Source organism: Aphis gossypii, unplaced genomic scaffold, assembly GCF_020184175.1.
Source record: "Aphis gossypii isolate Hap1 unplaced genomic scaffold, ASM2018417v2 Contig00381, whole genome shotgun sequence".
NCBI classification, from domain to species: Eukaryota; Metazoa; Arthropoda; class Insecta; order Hemiptera; family Aphididae; genus Aphis; species Aphis gossypii.
This window is the reverse complement of record NW_026083086.1, coordinates 68,846-90,203: the sequence shown is the minus strand read 5'-3', so window position 1 is coordinate 90,203 and position 21,358 is coordinate 68,846. Positions and strand designations below refer to the sequence as shown.

Below are 21,358 nucleotides of genomic sequence, written 5' to 3'. Positions count from 1 at the left end.
TAAAAGTTTAATGATTCTTATTTATAAACCTCACCTCATACCATATTATGTATTAGTTTACCTGTAGAATGTTAGGGGTTATAAAGCCCTTCAGAAGCAAAAACTATGTGATTTGCATTCATACTGTTATCTAAAAATACTTAAACACAGTTTTTTTTTATGGCCATTCACTTTTAATATTACTAAAAATAACATTATTTTTTAATTTCCAAATCATATTTTAAAAACAATGTAATAGGTATGTTATCTTCTTAATTATACAATTTTTCTCTTAATAACTATTATATTTTTGAAAAATTTATTAACGTTTTACTAAATAAAATAATTCAACAGAAATAAAGTTCTTAAATAGTTAGATGATGTTTACAGCTTTTTTGTTTTGTACCAATATACTTTGTTTCATCCTCATTGTAACATAATATTTTAAGAATTTGGAAGTTTCTTGTCTGAGGTGTCTTTATTGTTAAATAAACCAGCAGTAGTTTGTAAACTTGCAAGAAGGATGTAGGTTGATCATTTGGACCAATAAGTGGCATAGTGTACCGAAAGATTGCTACAATTGAAAGTATAAACATTAATAATATGAATATTAACTATTCAAAAGTTATTTTACCTTCAAAGAATTTTGGTTCATATTGTTTTGTTGACACATTTAAAACCACACGTTTGCAATAAGTAATTTGTTGAATCCATAGCGACACAAAACCCATATAACATTGTTTTCCCAATTATTGAGCCAAAAAATGGTTTTCTCTAAAACATAATTAACAAGATACCTATAGTGAGATATAATAATGTGATGTTAGGAAGCAACAAGTAAAATTATTGTTTATTAATATAGTTGAACAAACTTATCTTTATTACTGCTTCAGATGCCTTTCGCTGGATATCTGCGGTATTTGCGATTCATAACATCAGATAATGAAATAAAAATATTTGAGAAATTTTCAGTTTCTTCACTGTTTGATTTCTTCAACGCATTGATGTTTTCTGTAAAATTTTATAACTTTTGCCATAATGGAAAAAGCTATACAATTTTACAGAAAAATCTATAAAAAGTAATACATTTATTTTAAATAACATTATGTGTAGTAAGTTGATTTTAAGGTTATTATATAAAATATTATTTATTTATTAACTTCTTCAACAGTTTCATGGGGACAATGGTAAGCGCTGCGCATCCCAACAATAAAATGTTAACACGCACCATATCAAACACCAACCGACCTGTATGTTTTATGTGTAATAGTGTTATAGTTCAACTAGCAGTGGTTAGGTTCACCACGCAAATACTAGTGAGCTGCGTGGTGTAATGATGTGTAAGATGTGTTATATAAGATAAGATGTGTGTATAGATCGGTAAATGAAAAATAGGCTGTTTTATTGATCCAGACCCAACAATAACAGACCTCCTACACTAATAAGTACAATTTATGACATAGCTTATTTATTTTTCGTAAGTGGACAAGTAGAAAATTTACAACTTACTCAGGGATAGGCTCCAATTTGTTGTTGAACATAGCCATCATTTCGGTGACCGGTCCTCCTCAAAAACATCAATAGATCACCGTCTCTGATTAGTTGCTGTACAAATTCTGCAATAATCCTTGTCGAATTTTCTCTTTCAGATCTAGAAGTGCCATCTCTGATCTAAAAAAAATAAATACATACAGTTGACATTATTCAACCGCAATCAAAACAGCAATTATGTTTGTTCAAATATTGATAATAATTAAACAATTACCATGCGATTATTGATGCTTTGTTGAAATTCTACAAAGAACTGATTTTCCACAATAGTCAGTCTTTCTGTTTAAAATATAAATAAACATAAATATTATTATTAAAAATATAATATCTTTGACAATTATGATAATTTAAAACAATTTGCCATGCTAGAGATACTTTTAAAAGCGACATCTATTTATCAACTAGCATGGTACCGTGCACACCATTAACAAAGCACAAATGAGTCGTCCAGTTGCATAACGTCGTATGTCCAAACAATGAATTTTTTCAGTATAAGCGAAAAACCTTTATTTTTTTAAATATTTTAGTAAATTCATTGATTTTTTTTTCACAAATAGGTAAAAAATAAAAACTTTATTTTTTCATTAACTATATAAATCGTTGGTCATCGGGTTTCCATAAATTTGAAATTTAAATTTACACATACTCTTTTTTGCAACTAAAATACGGACATACTACCTTTTGACGTATACAATTTTAATTTTTGACCATAGTTATTTTTTTATTCATTCTTAGTTTTGGTAAATAGTTTTTCTAAGTAACTACTTATAAAACAATTTATTGTTTTTTATTTAAACTTTTTTAAATAAAAACAATTTAAAATTCAAAAATTCAAAATAAAAATGTATTACTTTTTTGACATAGAAAAAAACAATTTTAAATGAAAATTAAAAAATAATTTAAAGTACTAGAAAATATAACATAAAACTTTAATCTCTGTCAATATTATTTAAATAATTGGAAAAATAACTTATAAACTTTTGAAATATAAACAACGTAAAAAAACACAACTGTTCGACCTTTTTGCACATACAAATTGTCCCCGGGGTTTGGACATTTGTTCGGTGACCACGCTAGGTCACGCGCAATGGTGGCGGCACTGACTCACCTGCCGCCCTGCTCCGGGCAACAACGAATACAACGCCGTTAACGTGTTGTTCGGACGTTCGTCATTCCTTTTTTGTACGTTTTGTCACGCTCGACTCGTACATTTTTCGTGTGTAGCAGCTGCTCCGTCTTGTGGTGATCGCCATGTTTTTTTTGTTGTATGCGCGTTCGTGCTCAACGCGCTCCAAGAGTTAATTCAGCTCTTTAACTCAGCTATTATTTCGGTCTCATTCATTGCTGAGCCGTTATATTTTATATTACGTGGTTTATGACCTTACGTTCCAGTAATCGCGGATTATTCGTCGCCGCGGTACGTGCAATCCACGTGGTCCCAGTTCCAGTCGTCAGCAGATCAGCCATCCATCGACAGCCAGCTCCGGTGCTCAGAGCGGTGATCCCCGTCTCCTAATATATTTATATATTTTATATGCACATTTATACGTGCATATTGTATTTGTTATATTGTATTACTCACTAGCTGCTGTTCTAGTTATATATTATATATTTGTTCAGTTTACTTACATCTGTGTAGTTTATAAATTAATTTATTCCCCTCACTACGGTCCGGAGGACTAAGCGACCGGCGTACGCCTTAGTAAGGTCCGTCGGCGTAAACATTTGGTAGCAGAGCGTGGTTTGGTTGTTCCATCATTCCATTTGGTACTCAGGATACTAGTGAGTAGTTTTTTTGTTCTGATATTAATTTTAATATGTAGATGTAAGGTGTGTACGTTTATTTATCCATCCTTATTCCTGTCGCTAATATGTTTATATTATTTGATTAGGTTGTTATTATTTTATTTTGATTAAGTTTAGTGTATTCAGCCTGGAGGTTCTACATTTAGCTCATATTTGTAAATCAAACAGCTGCTCAGTCGTTAGGATACTATAATATTTAATTATATTCATTATATTAATGTTAGACCACCTATATAAACGTCAAATTTGTTTATTGGTTATTATATTATATTATGCTTTTAATATTTTTATAAACTTTAGTTTATAAGTTTTGGTTCAAGTCTAATAATTAATAATAAGTTTTATTGTTGTGTTATACAGTGCTCCCTGGCTTAAGTTTAGCACTAAGTTATATTTTCAGTATCGTAGCTCTTACAGTCAGTCTTTTATTAATATTATTTTAGGTAACTCAGTTAGTTGAATAATTATATCTTTCTGTGATCAGATTATTCATTGTTTGCAATATTATTTATTAGCAATAGGGTTATGTTCACTAGTTGCTGGTCTAGGTAACTCCTATTTCATATATTACATTTTATTCATTTTTATTTGGGGTTGTTACTTGTTCTAATTTATTATATTATTGTCACATTGGTGACATTTGTTTATTAATGTTAACACCTTCAGTGTAAAAGTTAATTAGGGTTACAATTATTTTTATTATAATATTTAGGTGTATGCTGTGGATCGTGCCAGTGGTCAGGTAGTGTATCATCCTTTTGTATTATTATTTAGTATTATTTTTGTTGTATTATCTATGTTAGAGTTGTTCGACTGAGGTCTTCTTTATCGTCTGATTTTTTTATTGAATTGCTCATAGTCATCATAAATTGTTCAATAATTATATTTTGTTTTGTGAAGTCTGCTTACATTAAAAGTTTTTAAATTTAAATTCAGAATTCTAGATGCTCTCTTGCTGGCTTTTATTATTTTAATTTATTGTTACAGACTTAAGTTTCTGGATTATGGGGTCCTGATTGTTAAGTTGTTTTTTGTTATTAGTGTTTATTTTATCAACATTCATATTTTATATTCATTGTTTGATTCGATCTTGATCACCTGGTATTGTTTATCGTTTAGGATTTAATATTCGGGATTATGGGGTCCTGATTATTTAATCTATTGTTGGTTATTGTTTTATCAATGTTCATATATATTAATTCTTCGATTGATTTTTTTCACTGATTATGCTCATTGGTCGCTCTATTGTTATTATTTGATTTGTTCCTTTAGTTTACACTGTACACTAGATTACTTGTAACACATAGACTACCGACAATAAATTTAATTCTGCTCAGTTTTACTTTGTAGTTAGTATCTAGTGTCGTTGATCATGGCTGAAGCTGGACGTGATGTTCGAGCGAAGGATCGTGCGTTGCTACGCAGAGATAGCACAGTGGCTAGAATTCGCCAGATACATCAATTGGCTATCCAAAGTACAACTGATGAGACTGTTCAGTCTCAGTTGGTAGTTGCTATCCAAGACTTGGATGCGCTATGGTCCAGTTTTGTAATAGAGAACAATAGTGTGTTGGATATTCTTTCGGAGTTAGGGTTGTTGGTCGAATTTTCAGTGAATTTGGAGACTGAAGTTCGAGCGTTGGTAGTCGAAACTAAGGCCAAGTGTAACGTCTTGCAACCAGCTCAGGTTGTGAGCGTCGATACTGTGCAACATATGTCATACGAGGTTCCGGTCGGCATCTCTGGCACTAATACCGAGGCGTCCAGGGATTGCACCCCTCCGTATCCACAAATGGCATTAGCTCCTGCAAGATTACCCGAAATCCCTCTACCGTACTTTGACGGTGAATGTCAACATTGGCCCGCCTTTCGGGATAGGTTCCAATCTTTGGTGGCTTCAGATCCGACCATTTCCAATACGCATAAGTTCTACTATTTGATAGGTTGCCTTCAAGCAGATCCGCAGGAGGTTATTAAAGGTTTCACGGTGGCGAATGATTCTTTCACCTTGGCCTGGGACGCTTTGGTCGAACGATACGACAAGCCCCGCATGTTGGCGTCTTCAATTATGAACGAATTGATTTCGGCTCCGGTGGCTGCGTCCGAAACACAGGCGTCTCTGCAGTCCTTTTTATCGATGTTTGACGATAATCTAGCTATTTTGGAATCGCTTCAGATTCCGAACTTGGCTTCGTTTATGCTGTTTTCATTGGCTGCTAGGTGTTTGCCTACTTCATCAAGACGTCTCTTTGAATCGGGGAACACTGAGGAATATCCGTCGGTTCAAAGCGTCATAAAGTTCGTCAAGGCTCGACAACAAGTTCTCGAAAATGCCGAGATACAAGCTCCGGGAAGATCGTCCCAACCAATCAGACCGAATTCTCAAGGACCTCGGCGAAGTTCACAGGCTTCTTGCGTTTCGACAACAAGGATTTCTGCTTTGAAATGTCGGCTGTGCTCTGGTGCTCACCGGCTAGCTGATTGTTTAACATTTAAAGCGGCGTCCGTCGACGAACGCTATAACACTGTGTGTACTTATCGCCTTTGCATGGTCTGCCTCGGGGAGGGGCACATGTCATTTAAGTGTCCTGAATCATGCTCCATATGCAAACGGCGACATCATGCGCTATTGCATCGGGTTGCGGACCCAAACCCCGTCTGTTCCGTCAGCTGCGATGCTAGTGCAGGACAGAACACCGACTGATCCGTAAAAAATAGTGTTCCTTTCCTTGTACACATCTTGTATATATGTATTATTTTTATTATCTTTATTTAGCTATTATTAATTATATTATCCACTTCGCCTGCTACATCTGTTGCCGTCGGCTGCTCTGTCACCGGTACCGGGGTGATGGAGAATATTATCATGCTCATTCATGATGTGAGTACTGCTCGTTTTATTTTGCTAAAATTGTATTTTTATTGTTAATTCTTTTTATCAACCCTTATGATGGTTGATTATAATTATTTATGTGGTTGACTTTATTATTAAGATTTTCAGGTATTGATATATGTATTGTATGTATTGTTAAAAAATAATAATGTTATTAATGATATTTTCTACCTTGTTTATGCTCAAACATATTTATTTAGTTATGTTTTACTAATTTATTTATTTTTTATTAATTGTTCTATTGATATTGTAATGGTCATTGATCAATGTTGTCCCTTTGTTAAATCCCGCTCATCACTGTTGGCTACCGCTCCGTTCCGTCGGTTCAAGCTGTTCCGCTCAACTGCTCCGTTAACCTGCTCAAGCTGCTTCGCTGAACAGCTCCGTTCACCCACTCGAGCTGCTTCGCTCGACTGCTCCGTTCAACGGCTCAACCGCTCAATTCCACTGCGCTGCTCAATCACACTCAAGCTGCTCCGCTCAACAGATCCGTTCATCTGTCCAACTGCTCCGTTCGACTCCGCTCCAGTCCACCACGCTGATTAATGAAACTGATCCGTTCATCCGCTCAAGCTGCTCCGCTCAACAGATCCGTTCATCTGTCCAATTGCTCCGTTCGACTCCGCTCCAGTCCACCACGCTGATTAATGAAACTGCTCCGTTCATCCGTTCAACTGCTCCGTTCAACATCGATCTGCTCTACCGCTAAGCTGCTCCGTTCATCCGTTCAACTGCTCCGTTCAACATCGATCTGCTCTACCGCTAAGCTGCTCCGCTCAACTGCTCCGGACAAGTGCTCCGTCTGACTACTTCGTTCAATCATTCATCAGCTCCGATCGTCGGCTCAACGACTACAACTCCTTCAGCAAAAGTTATTCGAACTGTTCTGTTGCAAGTAAGCGGTAACTTGCAAGGGGGGAGTATGTTCGACCTTTTTGCACATACAAATTGTCCCCGGGGTTTGGACATTTGTTCGGTGACCACGCTAGGTCACGCGCAATGGTGGCGGCACTGACTCACCTGCCGCCCTGCTCCGGGCAACAACGAATACAACGCCGTTAACGTGTTGTTCGGACGTTCGTCATTCCTTTTTTGTACGTTTTGTCACGCTCGACTCGTACATTTTTCGTGTGTAGCGGCTGCTCCGTCTTGTGGTGATCGCCATGTTTTTTTTGTTGTATGCGCGTTCGTGCTCAACGCGCTCCAAGAGTTAATTCAGCTCTTTAACTCAGCTATTATTTCGGTCTCATTCATTGCTGAGCCGTTATATTTTATATTACGTGGTTTATGACCTTACGTTCCAGTAATCGCGGATTATTCGTCGCCGCGGTACGTGCAATCCACGTGGTCCCAGTTCCAGTCGTCAGCAGATCAGCCATCCATCGACAGCCAGCTCCGGTGCTCAGAGCGGTGATCCCCGTCTCCTAATATATTTATATATTTTATATGCACATTTATACGTGCATATTGTATTTGTTATATTGTATTACTCACTAGCTGCTGTTCTAGTTATATATTATATATTTGTTCAGTTTACTTACATCTGTGTAGTTTATAAATTAATTTATTCCCCTCACTACGGTCCGGAGGACTAAGCGACCGGCGTACGCCTTAGTAAGGTCCGTCGGCGTAAACACAACTTTTAAATTTAAAAAAAATTTTGAACGTAAAAAAAAATTATACAAATTAACATAACTTACACAATAGAATTTTTTATTAAGAAAATTCTTCTTCTTCTTCATTTATGTCTCTAAAATCTGATTCATGATCTTGTTCATTATTTTCTTCGTCATCCATGACAGTCTTAAAATATTCGAGATCTGGTAAATTTTTCCAGTTACAGCCAAAGTGTTTTTTAAGTAAATTGTCTACATCAGTCTTTTTTGCAGCATTTACTTGAACACCTTTATTTATAACGTTAGGTTTCATCGAAGTTATAGTTTTACCACGTTTACACAAGCCTTTTTCCTGGCCTACATTTAAATGATAATTTGGCTCTCCTCTCACTAAAATATTCTGTTTGGATTTTGATAATATTATTCGTTTTACAGGTGCAAATTTAAAATGCCAATTTGCAGGTGGTTTTAAGGTTTCAAGACATGATGACTTCCAGTCATATACTTTACATTCTTCAGAAGAAACACGAATAGTAGTGCCGATTGTTTCAAAAATGTTCATGTACTCGTTAATGCTTGTTAAACAAGGAATTTTTCTAAATTGTTTTTCTAGTCGTCCAAATATGCGGTCTGGAGGAATAAATGAATGTCCAACTATTGGATAAAAATAATTTATATTTTTTATATAAGACGGACATTCATGTAAGAACTTTGAAAGCATGGACAACATAACTTGATTTTTGTTTTGTCCTCCACATCCATCGGAAAACAGTCGAATAGTATGTATGTTAGTTAAATCAGTATTTTTTAAACGGTGATACACAAACGAAGCGATTTCATTAGATCCTTTTTTATGCTCTGTTTCCAACCAAATGTACATAAACGTATTTTCTTTTAATTGTTTTGATTTTGATGTACCTTGGCAAACTGTAAAATTGTATACGTAAAGTTGTCTAGAGTAGTAGGCACTTTGATCGGGAACTTTAGGTAACACTAAATTTTTTTGACAGTCAAATGAAAAAGTGATTTCTCCATCATTTTCTTTTTGTAACAATTTATAGAATGAGTAAGCTTTTCTTTTATGAACTTCTAGAGTGGTACTCAATTCTCTTTTTTCTACCAAACATCGAGTTACTTTAATTTTTTGATTCAAAGAGATACATAAAGAACAACAATCAGTCGGCAGAGACCCGAACCCTAAGTTAAAATCTGTACAAAAAACTGAGCGAAAAAATTCATATTTTACGTCTTGTTCAGATGTAGAACTTTTAAATAATTTATACAGTGAGGAAATTGACATTTCACTGGGCAAGTATTGTCGAGTAGTATTTTTTTCACGACAATAATGAGACTCATATTTCTGGGCCATTCTTTGTCCACCTCGGTTTTCTTTTGGTGACTTACCAGTCTTAAAATATTTTTTACACACGAGATCTACTCTTTTTTTAGAAATAGCAAAAACGTCTGTGAATGCTTTTTTTGCAGACTACCTAATACATTTTTACGACCATTATCTTCATTTAATTTAGGCGAAAAATATTTAATAGATAATTCTTTTTTAAAAAAATCCTTACGTGAACGAGTTCTGCGTACAGGATTTATCATAACAAATCTCAAAATGATTTCGTCTTGCTTAATTTTATCTGGTATCTCGTAAAACATTTGATGAGCTCGTCGCACGTCTTGCATTGTCAAAGTTCTACATTGGTACTGTTGTTGATTTTTATTTTTATGTTCACATTGAGGACGACTAGGAAATCCAATAGATGAATATCTAAAATTAAAACAATTAAATTATTAATGAATGTATTTAACGTAGGCAGGTAATAAATAAATAAAATCAATTAATTACCTTTGTCGTTTTTCTTTTTGTCGTTGCCATTCAGATGGTAATGTAATTTTTTTTCTACCTCGTCGGGGTGATATCGGTATGATACTATTTTCACTAGTCTGCATTGTAATGTATTAATTATTTAATTAATAGAAAAAAATAATATAACAATTAGACGAACTAGTTGTGTTGTATTTACACGAATGACAGTTTGTAGGATAACGTTGTGTTACTTTTAAATAAACATGTGATAATTATTATCATAGAAACATACTTTATTAAAATAATATCATAGTGTTTAAACACTTTAAACCAACATTGGTTTTAAAATTAAACCATAAACTGAGTTATAACATCATAATAATAAACAACATTTAGGAATCAACGAATAAAATATTATTCTATTTATATCACTACGTTTTGTAACTGTTGATACGGTCAGCCTATATCAATATATAGGGATTTACTCCGTTTTGCGGATGTGCTATTAAACTGGGGACATACATTCTTTTGATATACAACAATCAACGGACTTACACTGTTTTGCAACTAAATCCAATGTTTAAATTGAAAATTATACAGAATATACTACGTTTTGTAACTCAATATTTTTACACAAATATGAATGATATTTAGACAATATAAACATTATCAAAATATCAATATTGATTAAAAGTGGACATACGACGTTATGCAACTGGACGACTCAAATATTCACAACACAACTACTATTTACATATTAACCTAATATCTATAATGGTGTTAAATAAATTTTACACCAGGTTAACCTTATGAAAGCAATAATAAAAAGATAGAGCAAATAGAAAAAAAATATTTATTAAATTAAATACAAATATTGATGACACTTACTAATTTTGTTCTTAAGAATTGATGTTACACTGTCGATTATTTTAAACATGTACCTAACAATTACACAAACATAAAACACATAACACATACATATAACACAAACATTTATGGGATAATGCAACATAGTGAACATAGTATGGTCAGTACAACTAAGACAACTCGCGAAGAAAGACCCAAATATTAGGGTGGCGTCCAATTTGAGTGAGAAACGTTGCATGGAAGGATTCTAAGTAATTGTTGGTCCGGTGATCTTGACCAAAAACACTTAAAAATCGTGGACCAATTTGCAAAAACCAATAATGATAAATGTAGTCCATCAGGAAACGATTTATAACCTCATTAATTTCAGGAAACTGAAAGGTATAATTAACAATCGTATTTAATCTATCTTCCATACAAAAATTAGGGCACCCCAGATGACCACTTTCAGCCGGTAGATGAGGCAATGCTAGTACCTGAAATATAAAATATAATTGAAATACAATAATATTTACTTGAAAAAGAGAAAATCAAATTTACCACTCTGAAATTACGAGCTGCCACATCATGCCTCTTCACCAAGTTCAAGACACCATTCACTTTTCGGTGACAATATCTAACAACCGACTATAACATTAAAATAAATATCATTAAATTTATCTGACAGGTATGATCAACAAAATGTGTTTGTTTATATTACCTGAGTATAATGGAACCAACAGCATAGTAAGTTACTGTTAGGGAAGATTTGCTGGACAGCATTCATAAGAGCACGCTCATAATCAGTAACAAAACGGATTCCATCATAATTCAAAGATAGAATATTGCGTATCACAGCGAATAACTCACAATACGTTTCCTCTGTCTCACTCCCCAAAAGGACAAAGACCATTGGAAACGCCTAAATTGTAAATAATAATATATATTTAGAGCATAGTAATAAGTAATAACGAATAATATAACTATAAAAAATTGATTACTACGCTTTTGTAGAAAATTTGAAATGTCAGGAAAGATCACAAGTTCATTGGCATTTGAGGTAGCGTCTTATACGTGCCATTTATTCCGAAAATCTCTATTGTAGCCAACTGTTCACGATACTTTTCAATTCCCGAAGTACTCGCAAAAATAATTCCAACAGTTACTCCATTTATAATCAGTTCTTGATTGAAAAAGGCAGTTGAAGGAATTTGAAATGTTGAGGCATAATTTGCATTCCGGGGAGAGACATTTCTGCAAGATTGTGCATGTCCTGAAATAATTGTGGGCGTCTCGATAGTCTCATCCTTTTTGTTCTGGATTGTGCCTGGAGGAATGTATAGTGAATGGCAGCCTGGGGATGCCTACCAAAAGTTAAAAAAAATTATCATATAATTAGCATAATTTATGTATTTGTATTTCAACACAATAATTAAGTTAATTAACTTACCTAATTATTTCGCTATTATAGAGACCTCGAATTGACGGGGTTGTGATTGTCCGATCAATAGCTCTTTCACCTAGAGCGTTCCTCAGGAATGGCACATTTAAGTCAATTTCATTTGGCTCATGATTGTGTGGAACTACAATCAAAATTTGGTTGTCCATCTCGTTTCTACTGATAGATGCTGAACCATGACATATAGGATGATTGGGCTCACAAACCAAAGTTATTCTATTGACGAGTAACTTTTTTTTATAATATTTATATCCAAAATTATCAATATAAAATTTTGAATTGAGCCGAATGCCAGGGATTTTCGTATATGTTCTTGCTTAATGTTGTTGTTGTTGTTCTTCTTCTTCTTCTTGTTCTTCTTCTCCTTTTTCTTGTGGCTGATCTTCTTCTTGTTCTTCTGCCTGTGGCTGATTTTCTCCTTCTTCTGCCTGTGGTTAGGTAAATAATAGAATGACAATATATTTAATGTTTAATGTAGTTGGATAAACTTGTGCTAAGCTAATTATATTAATAATGTTGCCGCCGTAACAGAAATATACGGTGATAATATCTTATAATAATAATAAAGTCATTACCAAGGCCATGCCACAGAATAGATTAAATCAGAATGGAAACTGATAAGGAAATACATAGCTTCTTACCACCGCCCAAAAATATGGTCCGACATTTTGAAAGGGCTCATCAGTGTTGACTTAAAATATAATATAAAATATTTTCAATACAATAAATATTTCAGTATACAATACTTTTGTGGAAAGTTGGCGGCTTTTACTTGTATAATTCACTTTTTTTCTTTATTAGAGCTTTTAGTAAGACTTTAGACTAATAACCTCAATAACTAAAAATTCACATGAGGAAATCGGCTTTATGGATGAAAGGAATAGTAAGTACTAAGTATGAATATAATTTTACTAATTTAAACCACTAGGGCAATGATTTCAATTATCTTCATTTTTTAAGTATTTAAGTTTGTATAAGTTAACTGTTTATTTTTGTTTGACAATAGTTTTTTTCAATAACAACCTCATAATTTTGAATTATATATTTTGAATGTTTTGGATATCTAAATTATAAGCAATAAATAAAAAAAATTTAATATTTCCATCAATTTCAATTTATTAGTGTTACAAAAACAACAAGCAGGTTAATTATATAATTGAGAGTTTGAGACTAATTATTACAGTATTAAGTAAAGTAGTTACACATACACACATATAAAAATATTAATATTAATAATAAAAACAAATTGTTAGGAATAAATCTAGGTAGGCATAATTTTTTTACTGACACATAAAAACTTAATATTGGCATAGTATTTTTTTTTAATTTTAGTTAATAATTATAGTTAAATGTAATGTTAAATAAGAAAAATGAAAATAAACAAATGGAATACTATAAATGAGATAAAATAGTTAATTTTCTATTCTTTAATTTTTTTTTCATGTAGCAGAGTTCTATTTAAAAATTTAATTGCCGTAAAAATTCTGAATCTAATATACAAATTTAATAAAAAAGATTTGTCGAAAAGTTTACATGGATGACTAAAAGGAACATTACTAAAGTGAATGTCTATTTATAGTTATAACTACTTAATTTTATAATGTTTAGTCTATTAAAAGAACCAAAACAACAAAATTATTAGCAACTCCTCTGTGTATATAGGTATTAAACATTAAGGCCTCTATAGATACATGACGGTCACCGGCCGTTTTTCATTTCACAGACTAATCGCGGTGCGTGTTTGTTTTCAACATTTAATAATCGTTATTAAAAATAACGTTACTGTGTGGTGGTTTTTCAACATTATTCTAAAATACCTATTTAAACAGATTGTATTGAAATATGTTATATGTATAATGTATATGGAATATAGCATTATATGAGAGTATTTCATTATAGACGCATGTTTCTTGATTCAAAGACTAAAGTACCTAGTAAGTACCCACCATTTAAATTGTAAATTTTAATGTTAGACATCCTGTAGTTTTTTTAATTTTTGAATCTATCAAAATCCAAGTACTTAATAATATGGGTAGAAAACCAGCTGTAGAACCATCAATTGTAATTGAAGCAATTTTACTTTTTAAAGATAATGTCATATACACTGATGATGATGGCAAAAAAAGTAAGTAGGTAAACTTAATTACGTTGTATATTTTTTAATAACTTCTTTTATTTAAATTAAGTAATAATACTACAGTCATACCCACATGAATTCATTTTAGAAATTAAAGCTGCTACTGATTCTGTATGGCAAGATATAAGTAAGCATCTAGATGGACGTTTGAGTAAAAATGCAATACATATTTTTGCTCAACAAGGTCGTCATGGGATAAAAACTGTGTTGGGAATAAGTGATGTTTCACCTCAAAAAGACGTATCAGCTTTAGATCAATTAGATGTTGAGACAAAAATGTCAACTGATTCAGGTAATTGATGTGTTTAATTTGCATATAATTATAAGTGGTGACTAGATATTTTTAAAATTTAAAAATAATTTATTATTAAAGATGGCATGGTATTCTACATTCATATTTTGAAGCTACTATATAAAGCTTTCTATATTATTTATATAATAGTAAATAATAAAACAATTAGGAATTCGACATATTTATTTTTAAACCTTATTCGGATGTTTACTGAAATTACTCGCAACACCGGACCCGCCGGCTCGCGCGCCCGCAGCATGTAACTATAATAATATATTATAATATATTATATTATTATTATATTTAAATTTATAATACTACCTTTATGGTTTTATGGCTATATAGTAGGTACCTACAGTATAACAAAAAAATAATATTTGACAATTATATATTGAATATTTGTATATAATATTAATGTATTATGACATTCAAATTTGTAAAATAAGGGTCACATAATAATGAAATAAAAAAAAAAACTATGGGTCAGCTGACCCTCCAACCCCCGCTAGGTCCGCCCCTGTGCAAAACGTACTATTTGCTAAAGATTCCGTAATAAAAAGTAAAAAATGTTGTCAAAATCAAAACGTGCTAATTACATCAATTTTCCAAAACGTACTATTTCCCATATACATGGTAATTACTAATTGGTAGGTATAGGACTGAAAATGTATTGATGCAAAATATACTATTTTCAAAAACAACTGTATTTTAAAATTTGTTTTTATTCTTACATTTTATTAAATTATATAGTTTTAATATATGGTACCTATACATTTTTTGTTTAACTTGCCAACCTAAATTACAAAAAAAAAATCTTGTACAACAACTATAAAACATTATTATTAAGCGCACCAAACTTAGCGATAAGGTCTTAACAATGAAATTGAATCATTGATGATTGTATTTTTGATATTTTGTTTTTATGTACCATACTCTTGCAGATTGCTAGTTGGCAGTTGCTTAAGACGACACTGCATCCGCATGTGTTGTCTCCGTGTGCAAGTGGGTAGCATAGCAAATTTTACGCTCTGCAGATCACGTTTATCTCCGTCAATTAAAATTTAGAGTAAATTGACCTATTATAAAAAATAAAGCAAGATTATTACCGAGGACATCTCATCGTTTTTTTATTTTTAAAGCGAGTTGTGAGTATTTTTAGATAACAACAATTTACAATTTTAAAATACTCATAACTCGCTTTAAAATTAGAATATAATAAAAAAACCGATGAGACGCCCTCGGTAATAATCTTGCTTTTAATTTTTATAATAGGTCAATTTACTCTGAATTTTAAATTGACGGAGATAAACGTGATCTGCTGAGCGTAAATTTTGTTATGCTACGCACTTGTACGACGCGCGACGGAGACAACACATGCGGGTGCGACGTCCTCTTAATGTTTTTTACAATTATTAAAATTTATTTGTATGCATAAAATTTACCGTGTCTCGAAGAGAATAAAATTGATGTCTATTTACATGCTACCACTGGTTTTCTATAAGTTATATATTTTCTTAATTTAAAGAAATTTAATTGAATAACAGAATAAGTATTAGTATAGTGTAATATTATTACACTTAGTTGAGTCAAGTATTTTAATTTCTTAAGTTAAAATTATATTTAATTATATTCGTTGTAAAATTTAATTTATGCAAATATAACGTTTTGTTTACTATTTGATGCAAATAGTACGTTTTGATCCAATTCAAAATTTAAAAAGCTATACCTATATTTTTAAAACAAAAAATACATTTTAAAATATTTTTATCTGCAGAAATTTAATTCACATATTTTTTTATTTATTTCTAAACATTTTCGCAACATAGACAGTGTGTTCACGCTAAGAGGTACCACTAAATATTCAGAATAATTTCATATTTAAAAACGTTTTCCTTCCCTGGTTTAAATTTAAAAATATAGTTTCTACTCTATAATATTTACGCAGACCTCAATATAATATCTGTATAATTTTTATGGACTATTATGGTTTTTGACTTATTTTTTATAATGGTAACCTATTATTCATATAACTACTTTCAATTTGTTATATAGTGAATAGTAATTTATCTAAAAATATTTAATTTAAAAAATATTTTGGAAAAGCCAGCGGGGAAAATGCCCAATCTAACCCCCCTCCGGGCGCCTATTCTATATAATAAATTTCAATTATATAATTTATTTTTCCAATATTAGATTAATTACGAAAAACATAACTTCATACATAAAATGTATGCCTTGAAATTTAAGAATATTTATACCTATATAATATATATGTAGGTAAATTTTTGGGATCAATAAAATATATTTTAAACTATTATATTTAAATTTTAAATCCTAGATTTCACTGATGATAGTATTGATGATAGTTTACCCACTTTGAAATTTGTATTCACTTTTTCTATTGAGGAATGGAGGCAAATACAACCTGAAGAAGTAAAATACGATATAACTGACCCCAGTAGGCCTTTAAGAAGTGCCAGATCTTATTACGTTCTACCTAAAGGTTGCTGGACACCAATAATGGCAGAACATTTTTGGATCCATACTAGTTTGCCTTGTTGCATTTCGTTTCGAAGAGCTTCTGTACTAGATAATGGCAGTATTTAAATAAAAGTAATTGGAAAATGTAAAATATGTGATTCAAATTTTGAAGGAATAATATCTCAAAAGCCAGCAAGCAACTCCAGGTAATTTATTATTTAAAATCTGATAAATTATTACTGTATTTAATTATGTTTATTAAAAGGCAATTTAAAATAATAAAATATATATATATATATGTATATATATATAACATTATAACTGTATAATTTAAGAAAATATAGTACCTATGTTCTATTTTTATTCCGAATTTACAGAGTACTAATGGACTGTATATATATTGGTAACTATGAAAAACCACACAACAAAATGAAAAAAAGACGAATGATTGGACTTGTTAAGAATATTGCTCTAAAGAATATAGATGATGGCAAAGCCAGTGAAACATTTAGAGAAATGGAAAGTGTGCGACTTCTGAAAACTGGTTAGTTCATTCTATACTAACAATTAAAAACTATTAATATTTTAAGCATTGTATGTAAATAATTATGTTTTGTAACCTTTCACCAGTATTTTAAAATCTGAAAACTTTTTGAATTCTAAAACAAGTGAATAATGTATTTGTATAAAAATATGTGTGTTTTGATTCAATCAGCACTTTTATAGATTAGATATTTCTAAAGAGTCAAGACAGATTATGTTTTTAAATTTCCAGTTGTTTTAGATTCTGAACGAAGTGGTGAATGTATTGATTTTACAATGATGTGTGTTTTAGATTCTGAACGAAGTGATGAATGTATTGATTTTACAATGATGTGTGTTTTTTTTTTTGTTTTTTTTTTTGTGTCTGTGTACAGCATAACTAGTCGAAATAATACTCCAATTTCAAACAATGGGGTGGTTTCCGATGTAAAAGTGAATATCCTTGGTGCATTATAGAGGTAAAAAGTTAACATTTTCCACAGTTTTCAAAAAAATCGAGAAAAACAAAAAAAAAATGACGGAAAAACGGCAATTTTTACGCAAAACCAGTTTTCGACCAAATCGATTTTTTTTTTGGTTGTAATTCAAAAACTAATCACTGAAAATACTTGAAATTTTCACCAAATGTTAATGTCAGTGGTATCCGTATATAGTTAAATTTTCAAAAAATTTTGACTTTTTTTGAGTTATTTATAGACCACTGAAATTTTCGATTTTTTTGAGAGTTTTTTTTTAAAGTGTCGATAAAAAATTTTTGGATGACCAAAAAGTTTTGAAAATTTAATACAAGGTTCCTTATGAGTTGTTTTTAATGTAGCTAAAAAAATTAAAAATCGTTAGTCACAATTTTTTTTTATAAGCGTTTTTAGTTCAAATTTTTACGAAATCTGTCGAAAACGCGAAAATTTGCAAGTAATTTTGAAGTTGAAAAATCATAAAATTTTTTCTTTTATAACTAAGTTTTGAAAATTTGGTACAAGGTTCTCCATACATTTTTCTTCAAATATCTGTAAAAAAAACTCTACCGGATTGAGACAACAAATTTTTATGAGTGTTTGAAATTTAAATTTTTACAAAACCGCGTTAAATAACAGTTTAACCTCAAACGATTTTTGATATTTGTTATTATTCAAAAAGTATAAGTCGTAGATACTTGAAAATTTTACCAGTTATTAAGATTCGCGTTTTCTTTACGTGATTTAAATTTCAAAATATTTTGACTTTTTTTGAGCTATTTATAGACAACTGAAATTTTCAATTTTTCTGAAAAATATTTTTGAAGTGTCGATAAAATTTTTTTGGCCCTATCAAAATACTTGAAAATTTAATACAAAGTTCCTCATAAGTTATTATTATAGTGATTAAAAAATTAGAAGAATACATGGGCACAATTTTTTTTTATTAGCATTTGAAGTTCAAATATTGACAAAAATTCGTCAAAACCATGAATATTTGCAAATTATTTTGTAGGTATATTTCATAAAAATTTTTGTATAAGTAGCTAAGAGTTGAAAATTTAATACAAGGTTTTTCATAAGTTTAACTTACAATTATTATAAAAGAACTTAAATTTTGTTGTATTCAGGCCATTAAAACATAAACCACCTTTTTCACCAACCACTAGAAATTATATCCTAGGCTGACAAATCATCTTCGTTCAGAATCGTTTTTTGTATACAATGATAACTATCATTGGATTCAAATTTAACACTCCTATAATATATAATAATGATCCATACGGCACCTAATGTACAGCAGAGCGGTACTCACTTGCCCGCTTTTTTATTTTTTATTTTTGTTCCGTCTGCTTTTAGGTGATCCGATGTATTAATTAATACAGCTTTATATATTTTCAAATCGTTTTCAGTATATGATTTTGGAATTTTGTTAAATATCAAACAGTAAAGACCCGGTGTTAGGGAGTATGAAGTATCTTCTATAGTCAGCGTATTGTCAACGACTTTAATTTCTTTTTTACCTAAATATATGGCACTTTTAATTGTATTTTAGGTCCATATGTTTTGTCTCTATTGGAAGAATCTAACAAGTCGTCGGTTTCAAAAACTTGAGATTTTTGTGAGTAATTTTCCGTGTTGTTTTCTATATCTTTATTATTTACTTCGTTAACAATGGGTTCCGATCTTTGAGAAGTTGACGGTTTATTTCGTTTAATTTCTTTCAATGGTTCGATAATCGGGTTTAATGTTTCTGATACTAGTGAATGAATTTCGGCTTTCCCGTTTTTTTAATGCAGTATACTTGCGTTTAATATTTTCTTTGGCTTTAATCAATTCTCCGAGTACTTCATCATTCGCAGACAGGTTCACGAATGACTTATTTTTATAAAAACGTTAGTTTATATAACTACAAATAAGTCGAAACCATGACGATATCTACCATTGTCGAGTTCACATTCTTTATTAATTACGATACACTCAAATCTACCTTTACGCCAACACGATGTGCAAAATTCTTTGAACTCTGAATACGACATGTCGCCAGAACAATGCTCCATGTAAACATGCTTCAAGTTGGTTTCATCTTGTTTAAATAAAACGATAAAATTAGCGTTATCACGCAAATGTTGTTTAGGTACTTTTGAATAACTCTGAGCCAAATAGCAGACATCTATTAAATTATGACGTGACCCCGAGAAGTAACTTCTTACGATTTTCTGGTTTTCTAAAATAATATCGTCGAAAATAAATACAGAGTTTGGTAAAGCTTCTTCGGGTTCGATAACTTATTCGTTTTCGTAAAACGTAAATAATTGTATTCCATCAATGCCTGATAAAATATCATTCAACATTTTATATTTCGGTTGATCTAATGTTTTAGAATATATGTAAACGTTATGAAATCGTATTCCGTTTACATTGGTTAGTAAAGCAAAGATTAAATTCGTTTTTCCACAGGCGCAAGTACTTACGACAAGTGCACGTATAGTATTAGGAAGAAGCGTCCCATGCCTATAGCTATCAAAAGATGTATGTGGTTCCACGTTTTCAACTGCGAGTATTATTCTCTGTTCAATGAATTTCATTTTTAAATAAATATCTTTGTTACAATGAGAATGTCATCAGTACACAATGTCACTCGCTCGAAGAAACAACAAGAATAAAGGCAGTGGTCTCATCAACACGCTTATGAACAAATTACCGTTTGAACTTCACGTGCCTGGAAGAGACTAGTACGACATTAAAAAAAAAAAAAAAGTTATAAATATTTTTCTTTGTAGGATACCAATATTGTGGACCTGGTACAAATTTAAAAACTCGTTTAGCTCGCGGAGATAAAGGAATCAACCCTTTGGACTCAGCATGTAAAGAGCACGATATCGGTTACGATCGTAGTAATTCTATCGACGACCGTAACAAAGCCGATTATATATTAGAACAACGAGCCTGGGATAGGTTCAACGCAAAAGATTCCAGTTTAAAAGAAAAAGCAGTAGCTTGGGGTGTGACTACCACCATGAAGGCTAAACGTAAAATCGGCTCTGGGTGCGGTTATAAAGCGGTGATCAAAGCAACTAAAAACGTTATGAAGAAAAACATCGGTGAAAAAAATTTGATGAAATTGACTAAAAAATGTGTGGCCGTTGCAAGAAAGGTCTTTAAAATTAAAAAGACCAAAGTTCCGAGAATAATAACGATGCCTAAAAAAGGCGAAGTTTTACCACTTATTCCGATTTTCGCTGGCTTATCAGCTTTGGGAGCGTTAAGTGGTGGTGTAGCTAACGTCATTAAAGTGGTTAATGAATTTAAAAGAAACACACCAGCGCATTTGGGAAATGGCTTATATCTCGCCCCGTATAAAGGCAACTCGTACAAAATCGGTTCAGGTATTACACCACCAGTAAAAACGAAAAAAACGAAAAAAAACTAATATATACGTTACCCAGAAGAGCGCTGTACGATTATGAACTTATAAAAACCGCTC

The 21,358-nt window shown here is 31.6% G+C and overlaps 2 protein-coding genes across 2 annotated transcripts; one reads left to right on the top strand and one right to left on the bottom strand.

Moving 5' to 3' along the window:
• Nucleotides 1-1,473: 1,473 nt before the first annotated feature.
• LOC126553957 (uncharacterized) lies at nt 1,474-11,426 on the bottom strand. Its single transcript, XM_050209072.1, has 5 exons — nt 11,226-11,426; nt 11,066-11,152; nt 10,706-11,001; nt 1,745-1,805; nt 1,474-1,650 (listed from the first exon to the last, which is right to left on the bottom strand). Exons 1-5 carry the CDS (start codon nt 11,415-11,417, stop codon nt 1,489-1,491), a joined length of 798 nt encoding a protein of 265 aa, XP_050065029.1. The 5' UTR covers nt 11,418-11,426; the 3' UTR covers nt 1,474-1,488.
• LOC126553956 (uncharacterized) lies at nt 4,646-7,769 on the top strand. The gene has a single exon (XM_050209070.1). It carries the CDS (start codon nt 4,709-4,711, stop codon nt 6,038-6,040), a length of 1,332 nt encoding a protein of 443 aa, XP_050065027.1. The 5' UTR covers nt 4,646-4,708; the 3' UTR covers nt 6,041-7,769.
• Nucleotides 11,427-21,358: the final 9,932 nt, after the last annotated feature.